General features: G+C 37.7%; 1 protein-coding gene across 1 annotated transcript in view; it reads right to left on the reverse strand.

Moving 5' to 3' along the window:
* ARAP2 (ArfGAP with RhoGAP domain, ankyrin repeat and PH domain 2) overlaps window positions 1–19,839 on the reverse strand; it is a 130,652-nt gene that overhangs the window by 33,254 nt on the left and 77,559 nt on the right. The window contains exons 19-23 of the mRNA XM_059817809.1: window positions 12,754–12,917; window positions 10,501–10,713; window positions 8,344–8,449; window positions 6,335–6,482; window positions 5,415–5,483 (exon numbers count right to left, since the gene is read on the reverse strand). Of these exons, the coding sequence (XP_059673792.1) occupies window positions 5,415–5,483; window positions 6,335–6,482; window positions 8,344–8,449; window positions 10,501–10,713; window positions 12,754–12,917 (700 nt within the window). The remainder of the gene's footprint in view (window positions 1–5,414; window positions 5,484–6,334; window positions 6,483–8,343; window positions 8,450–10,500; window positions 10,714–12,753; window positions 12,918–19,839) is intronic.

Below are 19,839 nucleotides of genomic sequence, written 5' to 3' on the forward strand. Positions count from 1 at the left end.
GTACGTTATCTTAAGATGATGGTTTGGGTCTGTGAATCAGTATCTGACACACACGTGAATAGGCATGAAAGAAGAGAGAATTTAAGAGGCTCCTTCCTTCAGCATCCCAGCTACTGGCTAGGTCAGAACGCTTCCTGTGCAGCATGCTGACTGTTAAGACTTCAAGTGTCCCTGCCCATTTCACAAGTAACTTAAGTGCTTAATCTGGGACAAAACAGTACATCAGGGATCCAGGAGCCTTGCACTAAATTCTTAAAATGGAAATACTGCTTCTTACGTGACACAATGCCTGAGTTCATGCCACCAGCAACCTAACAGCATGGGCCTGGAAAGAACCAGGATACACTCCAGTCAGACCTCTGCCCTGAGCAACTGGGGTCCCAAGATCACACAGCAAGCCAGGGAGTGCTTCTGCACCTCAGCTAAGTTTAGCCCTCGTGCACCTAAGACCTTTGGACCTTCAAAACTCTTTGTGGTATGCAAACACAAGACCTCCTGCCGGGGGTGGGTGGGGCAGAGGAATGCTGAGATGGAAATAATAACTGTGGTGTAATAACTTACTCTAGAAATTATCTGAGAAAGCACTTAATGAATGCAAGAAAAAATTCACAGATAAACCCAGGTGATAACACAATTCAGTGAAATTTAATATCAGTGACGTGGTATCTAGGAGACTCAGTAGGCAGACTCCACAGTACAGCTGAGACTCTCTCATACATCATATCTAAGTATTTGCTGCTTATTTACCACATTCTTTGGAGAACTTTTTTTCCCATGGGATAAAAAAATAGATTTTCAAATGTATGCATTTAAATACAATTCCTAATGCATTTCTTTTTAGACCTTTCTCTCTCTTTAAACTAAAGTAAGAAGTGCCATTTTCTTCTATTTTGTAAATTCTAACTGTATAAGCATTCTCTCTGAAACTAAAAGTAGTAATTTCTAGCAATGTGTTCAGAATGAATGAGAACAAATTTGACAGTTGCATACCACCTAATAAAATAAGCAGCCCTTTCACTGCTGACTTCCAAATTTTAAGTATGAGAAAGCACTGCAAATCATCCCTTTTATTTATGAGGCCTGGATGGATGAGCAAAGAACTCCTGACTGAACTGAGCCATACAAACGAAGTGTAGAAGAGATGGAAGCGGGGGCAGGTGACCCAAGAAAAGCACAGAGCTACTGTCCCATTGTGCATGAGGTTAGAAAAAACAAGGCTGACCCCAAGCTGAAGCTTCCAAGGGATGCAAAGGGCAACAGGAAAAGATTCTACAAGTACATAAAAAGCAAAAGAGGGGCTAGGGAAAACACGGGCCCACTGTTGAACAGGGCAGGGGACCAGGTGACACAGAAGAGGCCAAGGTACTCAATGCCTTCTTTGCCTCAGCCTTTACTGATAAGACTGACCTTCAGGAATCCTAGGCCCCTGAAACCAGAGGGAAGGTCTGGAGTGAGGAATTATTACCCTCAGTGGAGGAGGACCAGGTTAAGAAGCACTTGAAGAAACTAGATGTACATAAGTGCACAGGGCCTCACAAGTAGGACCCACGAATGCTGAGGAATCTCACTGATGTCACTGTAAGGTCACTCTCAATCATCTTTGAAGAGTCATGATGACTGGGAGAGGTTCCCAAAGACTGGAAGACCACAAGTATTGATCCCATCTTCAAGAAGGGCAAGAAGGAAGATTTCAGGAGCTACAGGCTGGTCAACCTCACCTCAGTCTCTGAGAAGGTGACAGAAAATCCTCCTGGAAAGCATTTCCAAACACATCAATGAGAACAAGTTGATTGGGATTAGTCATCATGGATTTACGAAGGGGAAATCATGCTTAACCAAACTGATAGTCCTCTACAGTAAGGATACTAGTGGATGAAAGGATAGCAGTAGATGTTGTTTACTTCAGTTTTAGTAAAGTCTTTGGCAGTGTCTCCCATAACATCATCATCAACAAGCTGACAGAGTACAGGTTAGATAAGTAGACAGTAATGTGGATTGAAAACTGACTGAACAGCCAGGAGACCACTAATCTTCATCAGTGACCTGGATAATGGGACAGAGCACATCCTCAAGAAGTTTGCAGATGGTACTAAACTGGGAGGAGCAGCTGATACATTCAGAAGGACCTCAACGGGCTGGAGAACTGGGCAGAGGGAAACCTCATAAAAGTTCAACAAGGGGAAATCCAAGTCTTGCACCTTGGAAGGAGTAATCCCAGGTATCAGTACATACTGGCGGATGACCAGATGGAAAGCAGCTTTGCCAAGAAGGACCTTGATGTCCTAGTACACAACAAGCTGATCACGAGTCAACAATGCCCCCTCACAGAAAAGAACGCCAATGGCCTCCTGGGCTATGTTAAGCAAAGCACCACCAGCAGGTTCAGAGAGGTGATTCTTCCCTTCAGCACTGGTGAGGCCACATCTGGAGTACTGTGTCCAGTGTCGGGCTCCTCAGTAAAAGAAAGAGATATGTAATGACTGGAGAGAATCCAGTGAAGAATCACCAAGATGATGAAGGGACTGTAGCATCTTTCATATAAGAGGCGGCTGAAAGAGTTGAGACTGTTCAGCCTGGAGGAGAGAAGGCTTGGAGGGAATCTTATCAACATGTATAAATATCTGATGGGAGGGATTGAAGAAAACTGAGATACTCTTCTCAGTGACATCCAGTGACAGGACAAGAGGCAACGGGCACAAATTAAAAAACACACAAAATTCAATCTGAACACAAGAAAACAATTATACTGTGAGGGTGGGCAAACACTGGAATAGGTTGCCCAGAAAGACTCTATCCTTGAAGATACTCAAAATCTGACAGGACACAGTCCTAGGCAACCTGCTCTAAGAGGCCATGCTTGAGCAGCAGTGTAATTACACTAGATGATATCCATGAGTTCCTTCCAACCTAGACAACTGGAATAAAGATGCGTCAGGGGAAGTTCAGACTGGACATTATGAAACAGTTCTTCACTAAGAGGGTGGCTAGTCCCTGGAAGAGGCTCCCCAGGAAGTGGTCATGGCACCAAGTCTGTCGGAGTTTAAGGAGCATCTGGACAACGCTTTTGGTCATGAGGTTGGTTTTAGGTAGTCCTGTGAGGAGCAGGGAGTTGGACTCAATGATTCTCATAGGTCCCTTCCAACTTGAGATATTCTATGATTCTATGGTAATTCTGTGATGAGGTAGCAGATTTTGTTTCATTTTACGGTTAAAGTGATATTATTATTTTTTGTAAAGAATTTAAAGCTTAGCCATGTGTGTTATGAGAATCAAGCCAGAGTTTAACAACACAGTATATGTAATCATCAATTCAGAAATCTGTTTATTAATGTTACAGACTTTGCTAAGAGCAAAATAAGAACAGTTAAAATCCCAGTTCAATCTTTCTGTAACTCCACCGCCCAACAACCTGGAGAGTCCCAGGGAAACCAGTCCAAATAGGCCCAATTATTCATTAAGGTTCCAATTTGATTATAAAGTTTAAAATTTGGAAGACTAGCTTTTCAGGTGCTTGAAGGTTTTTAATAAAAACCTTACCAGTTTTAGAAAGCCCAGACTTCTATTTTAAAAAAATGAAAAGCAAGTCTCTCTCTCGTTCTTCAATAGGCAGCCTTCTAAATACAATACACCTCATAAAGGTGATTTCACAGTAGTATCCGGGGTGGAAAAATACAAAACAAAACCACTTTATTTGGGTCTTCTCTATATTACTCACAGCTTCATTTTTAGACAAACCCACCTAGCCAGCAGTTGCTGCGATATTACTCAATCCATCAAAAGCCTTTCAGTTTCCTTTCTACTTTTTTCTCCCCATCTAATCAAAATGTCTCCACTATCTCTTTCTCTACTCATGAAACTCCTCTCATATCTCCTTAATTTTTCCATAAGGTATTACAAACATTTAACCATTGCAGCTTCCTAGAGTTCCTTGGAAAATTTTAATAGTGTAACAACCTGTATCAAGGATTATTTTTGTTCTAAAACCACAGAAAAGAATATATTTAAAAGTCTGTGCATTTCCACTATCTTAGGCTTCAGAATGTTATTCTCTAATCTCAATAAGGTCCTTTTCATGGACCCCAGAATTAATAAGTTTCATTAAAGATACTTCAACCCCTGCCTTGCAGAATGCTATTAGGGATATCAAATTTGGTTTTTTTCTGCCATTACCAAGGCAGATGTTTCCATTCTGCAAGACAGACACTAGAAGTAAATTTTAAATTGTTTCCCAGTGATTTAGTCACTCCCCACCAGGCACCAAAAGGAGGAAATAGGCATTCTACCATCTATATGCACATCCACAGTAGGCCATTATGGTCAGAAAGCTTCATGCCACACTGACCCACACAATAAGGGAATATGAGACAAAAATAAGACTCCAGATAGCAATTCACAGAACATGCAATTTCAATGTGTATTTGCAAGACCCTGTCTTCTTAATGATGGCTTATAAGGTACCACAAAACTGTTGCTGGAAGAGGGAAGGCAGCCAACAGACAGAGCATTATATATTTTTTTTTCTGCTAGCTTTCTATTAGTTTCTAAAACCCTATAAGCTCCAAAATCACTGAAAGCTTCTCCTCCACTACTTTAGATTTCTGAAGAAGCTTTTAAGCTCCCTACATTTCGTTTTACCTCTCTTAATTCGACCACCTTGGTAGTGTTATGAAACTTAGCAATTTTTGCTTTAATTAGGACTGTACACAAATACAATTCAGACAGTGAAACATGCTATCATTTCACTGTTTCTTATCACTCTGAAGTTATTCAAAAGTTCTTACAGGTAAGACTGGAACTCAGGATGATAATAAGTGGCATAAGATCTCCCATTTTCTTATACTGTATCCCAAAGTTCAGTTTGACTGTTAGTATGTGTCTGAAGCTTCCCCAAATAATATTTGTGTATTGGGGTTCTAGAAATGGTCACAAAACAGGATGCAGCTAAAGATTCAGATGCTTTAAACTCAAAGGGATGGTGAAACTCTAATGAAGAGAGACCATGTATACCCAAAGCTCATGAAATAGTAAAAGTATTAATATACACTTGAAGGTATTTAATATGCATGTTTGAAATTAAAAAAAAGACAGGTCATCACTTTCACAGTTGCAAATGTTGACCATTTCCTTTTAGTACAATTTCTGAAGCATAGTAAAAGCATGTAACAGCCTGTAAGTTATCTCAGTGCTCAAGCCAGAACATAATTCCAGAGTATGCTTCACACAGAACTGTTTGGCTTTATCAGTTTATGCCTCCTCTTTTGTTTCATATTATTTCCCTCAGCTTTGTAGTTAACAACACTGGTCACTACACAAACTGAGGAATTTATATTTAGAAATCTAGGTATAAAAACCTGTAAACAACAAAATGGTCTTTCTTAAAATTGTTTTCATACCAGTTGATACTTGCCACTTACCTGAGTGTCTTTCCATCTGGTAATAAAGCTGTTCTCTATATCCATTTGTTTGACCTGGTCTTCATTTATCTGTTTAAAATGGATTATTTTTGATCAATTAATAAGTATAAGGGAGCTAGTATAAAAATGCCAACATAAACTAGCAAACATTAATTTAATATAAGATAAATACAAATATAAATATAGAGGAATGCTTACATTTAACAATAGTAAATAATAAATAATAATGTAACAATAATAAATATTGTTACAATTAACGATACTGATAATCATGTTCTTATAGAAGCAGCTATGCAAAATATCCTATCAGTCAGAAACAGCACTTCATTGATGGGATTCATTACTATAAACTTTACCAAGTACATGTTAGAAGAGGGAGGATTCCCTGAAAAACTGCCAAGCAATGTTACAGCGGCACAGTAAACTCTAAACCAAAACGGCTAATATGAATTGCTGCTAGTAGTATCTTTTCTATCCAGTTGGATTTAATGTTCTTTCTAGGCTTAAGGAACCAAACACTTTCTCTGAAGTCCTCATTGTAACCACAGCTCAGAGACTAAGAACACAGAATTCTTCCATGCTTCAGTTCTGATCAGGCCCATAAAATTTTAATAGAAGTATTATTTTTTAATAGTCATAATCTTAAAATTGGTATGCTGGTGTCAGCAAGAACGTGTACCATTTTGGAAAACAGTAGCTCACAGCAATCCTATAAATACCGTCTTTCCTACATAGGCTAAGCTAGCTGAGAAATAAAATTTAAAGCAGACAAAGAACAGTGTCCACTGAATTAGAGTTCAAAAGCCCCGCAAATCCTCAGACAGTGTAACTAATAGCAAGATCACCTTTAAGAAGATTTCTATATTTTAGTGTGTCTAACAGCTGAGCAATTAGGACACTTTTATACAAAAGATACCTACATCAAAAAGTTGTACATAATTTTTAATTAGATCTTCAATTACATTGACTTCTTCACTAGTTTGGCCTTTAGTTTGAAATAAGCATGAGGAAAACACCATGGCTAGATTGTGTGGATTCATATGATTGATTTCAGAACACTTCTGCACCCTGTTGAAGCAAAAATAAACATATTTAGAAGGTTTCATTGTTGCTTTAATTGTCTGAGGCTCCACTACAGAATATGGAGTGCATTTCAAAAAGAATAACTACATTAAATACAATGGAGAAATCTATTAGTTACTCTTTTTTATGTTTATTTCTTTATATTCTTTATCTCACATCTCATTACAGAAATGAAAACTTATACTTTCTATCTGCATCTCAAGTGATATCAAAAGTACTTAGAATAGAATAAAAATAGAATAGAACAGCTCAGTTGGAGGGGACCTATAAGGATCATCTAGTCCTACTGCCTGACCAATTCAGGGGCTGACCAAAAGTTAAAGCATGTTGTTAAGGGCATTGTCCAAATGCCTCTTAAACACTGACAGGCATGGGGCATCGACCACCTCTCTAGGAAGCCTGTCCCAGTATTTGGCCACCCTCTTGATAAATAAATTTTTCTTAATATCAACTCTGAACCTCCCCTGGTGCAGCTCTGAACCATTCCCACGTGTCCTGTCACTGGATACCAGGGAGAAGGGATCAGCACCTCCCTCTCCACTTCCCCTCCTCAGGAAGCTGTAGAGAGCAATGAGGTCACCCCTCAGCCTCCTTTTCTCCAAAGCAGACAAGCCCAAAGTCCTTAGCTGCTCCTCACAGGACATTCCTTCCAGCCCTTTCACAAGCTTTGTTGCCCTCCCCTGGATGCATTCAAGGACCTTCACATGCTTCTTAAATTGAGGGGCCCAGAACTGCACACAGTACTCAAGGTGAGGCCGCACCAATGTTAAATACAGCTTCACTATATATCCTACAAACTTACAATCTAAGATCAAACAAAATATGGAAACAAATGAGATCCTTCTTAGTTTCTATAATTATGGTAAAGTTTTCATATCAGTTCTGTTGTTTACATAATATGTCCTCTTTTGGAAGCAAACACTTTAAAGTATCACAGAATTTTGGCTGTTATACACATGAATTCAAACTACTTTCAGAACAGATATAATAGCATATTAATATATCTGAACTGGACGTGCTTAGAAACATCATTAAACACAATACTTAATATAATCTTTATCCCAATAATAGCACCAATCAATTTAATAATCATATAGTTTTTAAAAGACATCTGCTATGTACCTGGCTATGTAATGTGATTTCTGAACACAATATCCTGTAAAGAAAAGGTTCTACACATTCTCTACACACTACAATTTACCAGGAATATAATTTGACTTGTTCAATAGATAATATAATATAGACCATTACTATTTAACCATGACACTGCAGAATCATCCAAGTCACACATTTTTTATATATTTGCTGCTGCTTCCTTGATCTAGTAATAGGACATGACCTTTATTGCTTAGACAAGTTTATATTTTGGATATTGTCTACTGCTACCTCAGTTGCAAAATGAAGCATCAATGAAAAATGGAAAGGGTAGCTAATTCTCTTAAGTTATTACATGCAATACAGATTGTAGAGAAGGACATTTTTCCCTGAAAAAATCTTTTAATTTCAAGACCCATTTGCAACAATCCTCCAGAAGACTAGCAGACAGGGGTAAAATGAGTTTGTTTAAAGAAGCTAGATAAAAAATTTCCCTACTTGGACACATACACTGGCAGCCCTCTCTCACTGTAAGGCTGTTCCATCCCATTGATATTTATGGATACCTACTTCTAAAAACACAACCAAAGACAAAACACATTATAAATTTAAGGGAATCTAATATAATTAATCATCACAACTAGGTAAGCATTTGTTAGTTAATGAAACAAGCCACATTTCATTTATGGTAGAGTTATACTGAGAACACATTACAAGAATTTCTCTGCTACAGTGCATCATTTGCATTGACCTGTAAAGATGCTCAATTAAAGCAGCCAAAGTTGCCCTATTGACTGGTGGAAGCGTCCGAATAAAAGCTCCATACTTCCTCACACGTTCCTTTTCATTCTGTGTATCTGCCAGAAAATAATAATCACTGAGTGTTAATAACAACACACACTGAAAACCAACAGCAGTTCTCATTAACTATATTGGCAACATCTAGTCATTTAAAATTACAATTTACCCAATCAACCTCTTCATAATGGCAATACTGACAACCTACTATTAAGAGAGTCTATTACTGTGCACTAGTTCAAGGAAACAATATCAGCAATAAAGACGGCCAGTTCTATATTCAAGCACCATTTGCTACAGTTTAAAACTAAATCCCATGATAGCAATTGCTTTTCCTCTCAAAGGATATTTAATCTGTAGTTTGTGTGTGTACAAGTGAGAGCACATCTGTGTATGCACAAGTGCAAATGTACTTCTAAGAGTCCCCAAAGATGAGAAAGGAAAAGACCTTTTCATCTTTTTTATTTTTATTGTAAAAGTGTCTCAAAGTCCAAAGTAGTTTAAAGATCCAAATATCTAAAACTGATATCTAAAACTGCTCAGGGCATGAACAAAGTTAATGTAAATTTTATTTATTTATTTAGCTTTTTCTTCTCAGTCCCTTGCTTCTCAAGCACAGAACTACTCTTATCTCTTCCAGCTGACTGCTAGCACTCTCCACTAACTACTGCACTATGTTTTGATTTCTTCAGTAATTGGAAGGAAAACCAACAAACAAACAACAAAAAAAACAGTTTAAAGGTGTTCTACTCTATCTTCCTGAGCGTTTTAGTCTTCCCACAATTACATTCAGTGTCACTTAAGTATAACAGGACAACTTTCTCTGTTGTAAAGCTGAAGCAGAATTTTAACCCCATGTACGAATCAGGAAGTTAAATCACTTACGCCGTTAGGAACTTTCACGAAAGAACGAACTTAAATCTAAACTGCTACAGATACAACTTTTTCTGATTTCTGATGAGAGCAATCTTGTGGTAATTGAATAAATTCTTAATATTCTTTCCTCTAGTTTGTTCAAATCGAGGTTAAAGGTCAAAAATGTGTAACATCCATATTTGAATTTCCCAAACTTCTAGTGATTCTTATTAAAGCAACCTCCATATGTTTGAACTTAAGCAGAATCAGAGAGGAATATATTTTTAATAACTTTTTTAATGACAAAACTTGCTACACAGTAAATAGGCCTATATAATTTCAATGCACTAATGCAGAAATTAATGTTCTATCTTAGCTTTTCCTATGCATCTCTTATTGCTACGCAAAATCTGCAATTTTATAGCACAGTTTGGGAGGGAAAGAGTTTGTTTCTTGCAGTCTATAAATACTGCAATATAGAAACAAATAGAAATATAGCTGTTTTGTACTAACGCTATAAAAATAATCACTATTTATGTAATGAATAACTAATAATGTATTAGTAATCTCATGGTTCTGTTTTCAACCATAAAGAGACAGACATCCTCATGTTACAAATGCATCACAAGTTACAGTTTGGGTTGAAGTTATTTAAATTTTCTTTCAAATTAAACTAGTATTTCTAAGGAAACAAACAAGTAACAGTTGTTAACAAGTCTACATTGTTAATATACATATCTTTGTGAGAATGCTCATAAAAGATACTTGAAGAATTTAAGCAGCAAGACTGCAATTTAACTACCATGCAGATGCCAGCATCAACACTTTGCCACTTTTGAACTAAACTTCTACATGTGGTCAAAAGACAGAGTACACATTCTTTTCCTATTCTAACGTTTGTCTATTTCTTGAATTCTACCATCAATGCTTCCATAAAATATTCATCATCACTTCTTACCTTGGCTGATCCAACTATGACACAGTGCAATATTGGTCTACTGTTTACAGATATATTGTTAGGGAAACATGGCTATTTGTTATTATTATTCTGGTTCACTTAAAGGCAATAAAATCACCTCTGATTAACATGTCTATTGCAGCCAAGCTCAAAAGACTTTTTTCCTCACTACAATTGTTTTGCCAATTATCAAATAACATACGTCGACAGAGGGCAAGTAATTAACAACCCCCTCAAATTTGATACTGAAAATGTACATACAACCTTTCCTGTATTGAGTGTTGTTGAATACATTACCTAACGCAGAGATCCAGAATGGATAAAGTTCTTTAGTGAGAAGCGCATCATCTATTTGAGAAAGAAAACTTTTCAATACATCAGTTACATCTTCAAGCTGATGTTTTCCTGCTCTTAGTTTAACACTCCTGGCATCTTTTTTGAAGCTTTCCAGCAGTTCAGCCACGTTGGAAGAATTGCCATTCTTAAGGTAGATCTGCTTGCTACCTAAACCTAAGTTGCAGAAATACAAGACAGAAAAATAAATGTAAAATAGAGTATTCCTTTAAAAGAACACTATTATATGAAAAAACTTTATTATATGAAAAGCATATCTGGGTGTCAAACACAGTGTATTTCCTACTAAAATCTCTCTGACCTTTTGCACATACTCACTTTGTTAGTAAAAACACTGCCAAGTCTGTTCACACCCAACCAGACCTCTTTGCAAAAATATACAACATAATATTAAGCATGTCTGGGATCACAATTTCAGGAATACTTTACAGGCAATTCAAATCCCCTGATCTCTTCAGGACTTCCTAAAACAATAGTTTCAAAAGGCACAGTAAAGGAAAGAAGTTTTGATGACTGGGATTGTATTACACATAAAACATGGCTGCTTTCATGAGCAAAACTCCCACTATTTTATTACCCTACTGATCAATTCAACTTAGGACTCAGTAAAGTATTATTGTATTCAATCAACTTGAAACATGTCACTCTTAAAAGCCTCAAGATTAGTAGAAAGTCTACCTTTTTTGGGAATTTTCTCATGTTTAGGAAGACATCAGGCAGCCACTATTCTTGTATTTAGCAACTAAAAACACCAAAGCCAACTTAAAAGAAAATTCAGTTCAAAACACAGTCAAGACTACCTTCAATTACTGCATATGAGAGTAGCCAAAACTTTATTATTGTTTTTTAAAACTTGTGGAAGTTTGGCACAGATGTGCAGTCCTGTTATTTCTCGTTGTAGAGGTGTTTCCCCCATTCCCCACATTTCTTGGAAGAGAACTGTATTTTATACAAAAACCTGCTTTTCCTATGTACCTGTCAAATTAAGTACTCTGACAAAACCTATGAAATCATGTCTTACGTGCTTGCAATTCATCTTTCCTGTAATGCCCACAAGCACTACCATTTGATACTGCCTTTGTGTTGTTACTGTCAGGAACAGCTGTGGGACCCGGTAGTGTCTGTCATCTGTAGACCACAACTAAAGACAGAACCTTTACCATGATGATACAAAAACATGTATGCATACAAGTAATGCATACAAATAATTCCTTCAGCTTTCAAAGAACACCCAGTAATGCTGATCCTGAAAAAACATATTTTACAATAAAGATCTGACTTATTGAAAAGACATTAAGAAATTGAATTTTTATTTAGAATACACACAAGCAATTGTTCTGAGTGGTGGACATCATTACCCTGCTTTAACAACATTTCAGCACGTGAAACAGTGTAAACTAAGAATAATTCCTATTGCTAATGATGAAAAAAAATAATTTAGCAAAACCATTTTTTCCTTTGGTTTTAGGCAATAGTTGTAACCCAGACACAACTATTTACCATAATGCAGTGTTGCCATATTCAAAAAATTATTTAGTTAAACTTCAATCACTGAAATATAAATTAGGCTTTCTCATACTGACAGAGGTTACAGACATATTTATACTGAAGACAGATATGTACAGGGTTGATAGGTATTTAACATTTCATAAAACTGATGAATTTGCAGTAGTAAAAAGGACACAGACATCATCTGCATATGATCTAATGCTATATAAGTTATGCTGGCAAAATTTATAGTCAGTTACCATTTGTTTAAATATGTACTTCGGCTACTATGCTGAAAAACCAGCAGCCTTAACACTGAAATCAGCTCCACAGTTAGCATCAGTTTCCCAGAAGATACACTGACCAGTCCAGGCCGTAGCCTTTCCTGGTTCACAGAGCTTATTTTCAGGGCTGAGGTGTTCTGCACTGAGGCACTGGATCCCAAGACTGAGCTATATCAGGCAAACAAGTCAATTTTTAAAATAGGAAGGTGTCTATAAAGGACATCTACCGAGTTGTATTTCCCCAAACTGCCCATTCTCAGATATGTGGCAGTGTAGTTTATCATCACAACAAAGAACAGCAAGGCTAATGAGGGGTATGGTTTTACTTTAGGTAATATATAAACTCATTCAATAGGATCTGATGGCGTGGGCGCTTAGGTATTATACAAATGATCTTAGGTTGAATGAAATCCACTGTACTTACCATACTGTGTAACAAATGCTATACAGCTGTTCACTATAATAGGAACATCATTTTTGCTGAGCTGCTGATCTTGTAATGCATTACCATCTGTACCTGCTGCTTTTTCAATTGCAGTATACCAGACCATGAAATCCAGCTTCGTATGGCCATGGATGTATAGCGTTCTGGAAAGTATAAAAACACTTTGAATGCAGAAAATAAATAGAAAACTGATGTTACTGTACTACAGCAACATAGCAGATGTCCAGAAAAAATAAGAAATACTTGGAATAAGACATCAAGGCACCTTCCACCACATAAGGCTGTGGCAGTGCCCTATAGTTACAGCATCTCCCCACCCCCAACTACATTTGTACTAGCAGTGTCACAGTAAAGAAGATCCCCAAACACTGTCACAAGCCTTTGAAAGGACTTGACCAACATTTTAATTACTCTTCTTCAGTCTTGCTCCTACACTGTGCATTCATAAGTCCAAGTCACAGTTAAACAGGAAAGACAGATTTAGAGACACCTTTCAATACTGGAAAAGGCTTTCCTTCTTTTGTAGTCCCCACCCCCGCACACTTCTGTAGAGGAGTTGAGGCATACTGAACTTCCCTCCTTCACATGTATCAAAATGATCACCCTCAGGAAATCACAGAGCTAAGAAACATGTATTGAAAAAATAAGAGTTGAGGGAGAATAAGTTAATGCAACTCTTTAATTACCTGTTTATATCAAAGCATGGCCCTGTTCTGATTTTATTATTTAAACATGCTACAGCAATCTCTGTTTACCCTTGACAGGCTAGCTTAAGAAACAATTCCAAAATTGAAAAGTTTAAGGGTGCATGTAAGTAATAAACAACTGTTTTAAGTGTTAAAATAGCAAGCAAACTTTTCTATATATATACTTCGTCTCCCACTAAAGAAATGTAAGGGATTCATTTTCTTTAATGACAGTTTATTTGCTAATTAGGAAAAGTGAAAATGTTCTACTGAACTTCTATGAAAATACTTTCATCGAAATATAAACAAACATTAATTTTGGTTATTTATTTAGGAAAAACCAAGCATTTTATATAATGAGGGAATATTTAATTTTAAATTTTTATTAACACCTTTCAATTTTGCTTTTATAAACGTTTCCATTCTAGCATTCCTATCTCGAATGGAAGTGAGAATGAAGCCAATGTTCACACACAGACCCAGGCTCTGAAGTATTCACAAGGGTTCACCATACAGACTTAGCCATTCAGCAGCAGAGTAGGAGACACTAAAATATTTCACAGAATCACAGAATCACTACGGTTGGAAAAGAACTGTAAGATCATCGAGTCCAACCATCAACCAACAAACACCACCATGCCCATTAAACCATGTCCCACAGTGCCTCGTCCACACGTTCCTGGAACACCTCCAGGGATGGTGACTCCACCACTCCCCTGGGCAGCCTGTTCCAGTGTCTCACCACTCTCTCAGTAAAGAAATTTTTCCTAATATCTAGCCTGAACCTCCCCTGGCACAACTTGAGGCCATTTCCTCTTGTCCTGTTGCTAGTCACTTTGGAGAAGAGACCAACACCCACCTCTCTGCAACCTCCTTTCAGATAGTTGTAGAGAGCAATGAGATCTCCCCTCAGCCTCCTGTTCTCCAGACTGAACAGCCCCAGCTCCCTCAGCCACTCCTCATAAGACTTGTGCTCCAGACCCTGCGCCAGCTTCGTCACCCTTCTCTGGACACGCTCCAGCACCTCAATGTCCTTCTTGGAGTGAGGGGCCCAAAACTGAACACAGTATCCGAGGTGCAGCCTCATCAGCGCCGAGTACAGGGGCACGATCACCTCCCTGCTCCTGCTGGCCACACTATTTCTGATACAGGCCAGGATGCCGTTGGCCTTCTTGGCCACTTGGGCACACTGCTGGCTCATCTTCAGCTGGCTGTTGACCAACACCCCCTTCTTATTGAAGCCCCTTTTTAAAAAGCCTCTACTTCATGACTTCAAAAGTCATATTAACCACGACACATGCCTGGCTAGGAGAAACACTCAGCCTCTTTCTTCCACTAAGAAAAAACAATAATTTGCATAAAGCTCTCAAATTTTTACAGCAAAATAAGTGTACCTAATTCAATGCTTTCAAACATTTTCTGAACACCTGTCACAATAGATATGCTACATGGGTGGTTCTCAAGCAATGGCTTCCAAACAACACATCACCCTGACATCCTCTGGTATTGCTGTAGCCATATAAAAGAGGAAATGAAAAAGGTTGAACTGAATGGAAAGGAGTCTGACAGTGCATGTTACACTATTCCTTTAGTACTATTATTCACAGATCAGCAGAGGTTAGGTCTATGATTTATAAAAGATTTATGTTGCTTCCCAACAAGAGATGCACACATATATGTATATTACTGTCTTTTTATTTTCCCTGCAAAACAGCAGGATTCGCATTACAGTATTAGGCAAAAGGATAAATGGAAGTCTCAACAGATTATTTTTTTGTTATCTGAAGAATTATGATAAGTACAGGAAGCAGCATACTGTAAAGTGAAAATATTATTACTTCTAAACAAGAAAAGGGCAACTCTGCTGCATATCAGTGAATTAGTACCAGTGTAAGAGAGAGGAAATACAGTAGTGTATTGAACTCCAAAGGTAATTTAAATTTATCTGTATTTTCTCAGAGATATGAAAGTCTAAATCATGTGCCTGTCAATCAACTGTCGTGATATATTACCTAAACCATGTGAAAAAGACCATCTTGTATTCAATGGATCTTCCCATCTTCCCCTCAATGCATCACATTAGAAAAAAAATATCAGAAGTACCAAGAGATGATGCTTTCACTGTTTTCTAAAATTTGAAAAGCTGTTGAGTTAAATACAAATTACAGAGGAAGAGGTTACTTAATAATTAACAAAGAAAATGGGGTATCTCTTTAAGTAGCAGTCCTATAGCACCAACGTAGTCATGAAAGAGAAGTTCACAGAATCACTAAGGTTGGAAAAGACCTGTAAGATCATCAAGTCCAACCCAACACCACCGTGCCCGTTAAACCATATCCCACAGTGCCACATCCACACCTTCCTTGAACACCTCCAGGGAGGGTGACTCCACCACCTCCCTGGGCAGACTGTTCCAATGTTTCACCCCTCTCTCAGTGAAGAAATTTTTCCTCATATCCAGCCTAAACCTCCCCTGACGCAACTTGAGGCCATTTCCTCTTGTCCTGTCACTCGTCACTTGGGAGAAGAGACCAACACCCACCTCTCTGCAACCTCCTTTCAGATAGTTGTAGAGAGCAATAATGTCTCCCCTCAGCCTCCTCTTCTCCAGGCTGAATAACCCCAGTTCCCTCAGCCGCTCCTCATAAGACTTGTGCTCCAGACCCCTCACCAGCTTCGATGCCCTTCTCTGGACACGCTCCAGCACCTCAGTGTCCTTCTTGTAGTGAAGGGCCCAAAACTGAAGCTGATGGTAAAAAATATGAATATGTAAAATCTTGCTGCTATTGTGGAACTCAGATTGTTCATGGAAGGCAACTAATTATTTTCAAAAAAATTAGCAACTTTGCCCAGTCAAAAATCTCCAGAGCGGTCACCTAAGTCAGTCAGGTAAGTCAGAGAAGCAATTTCAGCATTTACTACAACACCATAAAAGAGAAGGGAGAAAAGAAAATGAAACAAGTACCAGACACAGTTCAGAATTCAATTTACTGTGGAAATGGCTTAGAAAGCTAATCTCAAACTGCAGTATTTTTGGCAGAGAGAGCACACACCTAGGGTACATTTAAATCATAAAAACATACAACAATGTACGAATAAGAAGTTTAAGCATTCCTTCTAATTTTAACACTTTCAGCCAAACTTAACACCACATTTTTCCTTCTTGGAAACCATGTGTTGATCTCCATGAACCCGGAAGGTGGTATGAAAAGGAAAGGGGAAATAGTTACCAGCGGGAAAGCAGAACTTTCTTGAAAGCACAGCAGAAGTCTTCTACAGAACTTCATGAAGTAACAGAGACAGCTTTGCAGATCTAGCTTCTGCTTTTCATGTCAATGTCATCATCTCTTCCACACAGTTTTCAGAGACAGTAGTAATAACAAATACATGTATTTCTCACTGAACTAATTGCTATTATCAAAACAAAGTTATATTAAATGCAAGTCTTAAGACTAAGCATAAACACACAGGCTGAAGTGTACTGGTGTTCCATGTACCACAAAACTGAGCAACTTAATGTCAAGAATACTTCTAAGCTTATAGAAGTAATCATGTTTGAAAGAATTTTTACTGCAATATTTACAAAGATCTACCTATCATGCAGACTAACTACTTTGCACAGACTCTGAACTGAAATGCATTCCTACAATATAAATTCAGTGCCTTCTGCAGTATATTTATATATGTGCTACATCTTCCAGTTCAAAAAATTGATAAAGAGCACACACTTTGTAACAAATAGTTAGCAAGAGTGACTACATGGTGAATAATAGCAGAGTTTTTGCTGTGTTAAGTGTGAAGCACATACAGGCCATACCCAAGAAATTAATAATTTAAGTACTCAAACAAGCAAGAAGGCTCACCAATGTTGATTTCTGCCTTAGCAAATTGAGGTAATTGAATTGACACAAACGACTGCAGCAGTCCAAGATCACCTAGTCTCCACATCAAGGAAGCTACTGTTAGCTTTTTGACTTTATCGTAGGCTACCATCACATCCTTCTGCACCAGTAGTCAGACAAACAACATACATGAGCACACTTCATCCACAACAGTGCAAAGGCTTATCTTTAACTCATCTTGCAAAGTCCTCTAGCTTTAGCTATGTCTGTAGGCTTTGTTGCACAGCTCTGCGCTGGGAAAGCAGTGATACTAAGTTATTCTGGGTAAGGGTTGTGGGGAGGAAGGGTGAGAAACAGACATCAGCACAATTCAGTGCCCTCCAGCAATTTTCAAGTGATTATAATAATCTACATGTCTGAAAACAGAGGTACTAAGAAGGTATGCATTGCTATGAAATTATATAGGAATAATCAAATTCCAACTAAAGCATGGAAATTCCACTAATACTTACAGATATATAACAAAGGTCAGCAATATTTCTTCAAAGGATATTAAGGGTCTTATATCCAGCACATCATACTGGAAGCACAAGTCCTTTCAGTCATTTGAGTCTTACGTTTAGATTATTTCTGGATTCTAGAATTTTGTGCTCCTAACTGCATTTTACAGGAAATCTTACTGCTATCATCAAAGGGTTAAGAAGAAAGCATTGTAATTAATGAACCATCAGAATAAAGAAATTGTGCCAGTATGTAGGGAAGGTTTATCATCTATTATAAGAAAGAGCTAGCTACAAGAGAAGGTGTAACAGGTGGGGGAGGGGAGGAAGGCAGCACCTGGATTACTCATGGTCTGAAAACGTTCACTAACACCAAAGAGAGCTTAAATGATTGCAGAAAAAAAGAAGAAACATTTGAAACTGGATTGCCTGCACAACTGTTTTTCCTTAAACTATGGCATTAGAGATTTTGCATTAAATTTTATATATAGAATATATATTTTAAAATTGGTCTCAGTTGGTCTCAGACACCCTTCCTCTCTTCAGTGTACAGATCCCTCTGCTGAGCTACACAGGAGTAGCTTCTTCACTTATCTACTACGCAACTTCTGTTTGGATCGCAACAAGAGACCAAGTATCACCAGTCACTTCAGGAATTTTACAAATGGATAGGAGAGATGATCAAGGGGCAAAAACCCAAACTGAATATGGAGCAAACCAGAGGACATCTCTGTGTGACAGAGGCAAGTGTCAGACACAAATCTGGAAAATGGTTTGCCATGTCTAGCAAGAAGTCAAGAAGCATTTTAACTATGAAAGCAGAACCTAAGAGGAAGCGAATGACCATCTGATTATAACATAAGAAAACAGTGTAGGGAGAAATAATGATTTCCAGCTGAGTTGTAGATAGTTCTAAAAGGTTGGACAATACGTTCCAACAGAGATCAGAGTGCAATAAAATTTCAATAGGTGCTACAAAGGGGAGTGTGTTCCTCTCTAATTTACTTTAGCAAAGAGAGAGAGACAAACATGAAACATCTTTGACATCTGAAAAAAAAATCTAGAATTAGGAAAGGTCTAGGATTATTGTGAAAATTTAAGAAGTACACTTAGCTTCAAAAACAGTCTTCAAAAGAGAAACAGTTTTGTTGCTTTGAAAATGTTTTAGCCTTGTTCAGCCTCTCATGATATGCTATTACTTTGCAATGTACAACAGTTTGTATAGTATGATTACCACATATTTCTGAGCTGTGAGTCTTCTGTCACTGAAGATGTCAGAGAATAAATGAACAGCAAGGTGCTAAGTAGAACACAGGGTAGAGGAAGAGGGGGAAAAAAAGGAGGGGGGCAGGAGGGCATTGTATTCATACCTAAGACACTTCAGAAGAATCTCACATGCCTTTTGGTAGTATTCTCACTGAATTCTTGTATTTTATAAAAGCTGGAAAGCATTATGCACCTTGTAGCCCAAAATCAATTGTAAACTCCTCCTCAGATGAACGTTCAGTTTGCGTACCCCATGAATGTAACATCCAAATAAATTTACAAAGTATTTTTAAAAGAAGTCCAGCATTCATAGATTTATTACATTATAATTATTTCAGTGGTAAGACTTGAAGTTTTTATAGTTCTGAAACTGTTTACTTCTGTATGCAATCACTCTTAAGTGAGAAGTCCATTTGTAGCAACTTCAGTCATTCTTTTGCCTACGGTAGCCAATGGAGAAAGTGTCAAAGAAAAAGGTGTACGACACATGTAATGTATGATCTTCCCTAATTAATCAACCCAATGACTGAGACCTGAAAAAAGGCACAAGTACTTGTAAGTAATGGGAAGTTAGTTTGAAGTCAGTTACAAAAAGAACAGATGAACAGTATGAGCTTCAGTAAGAAAATACTCAAGGTTTTCTTCTAATAAAATTTAGCAAGATGTTATAAAACATTGATGACGTTAATTTCTTTATGGTAAAAAGGGTGGGAAGGTTTTTTGGTTTGGTTTTTTTTGGGGGGGTGGTTTGGGGTTTTTTTTTGTCGAACT

The sequence above is a fragment of the Gavia stellata genome, chromosome 5 (assembly GCF_030936135.1).
Source record: "Gavia stellata isolate bGavSte3 chromosome 5, bGavSte3.hap2, whole genome shotgun sequence".
In the NCBI taxonomy this organism is placed as follows: Eukaryota; Metazoa; Chordata; class Aves; order Gaviiformes; family Gaviidae; genus Gavia; species Gavia stellata.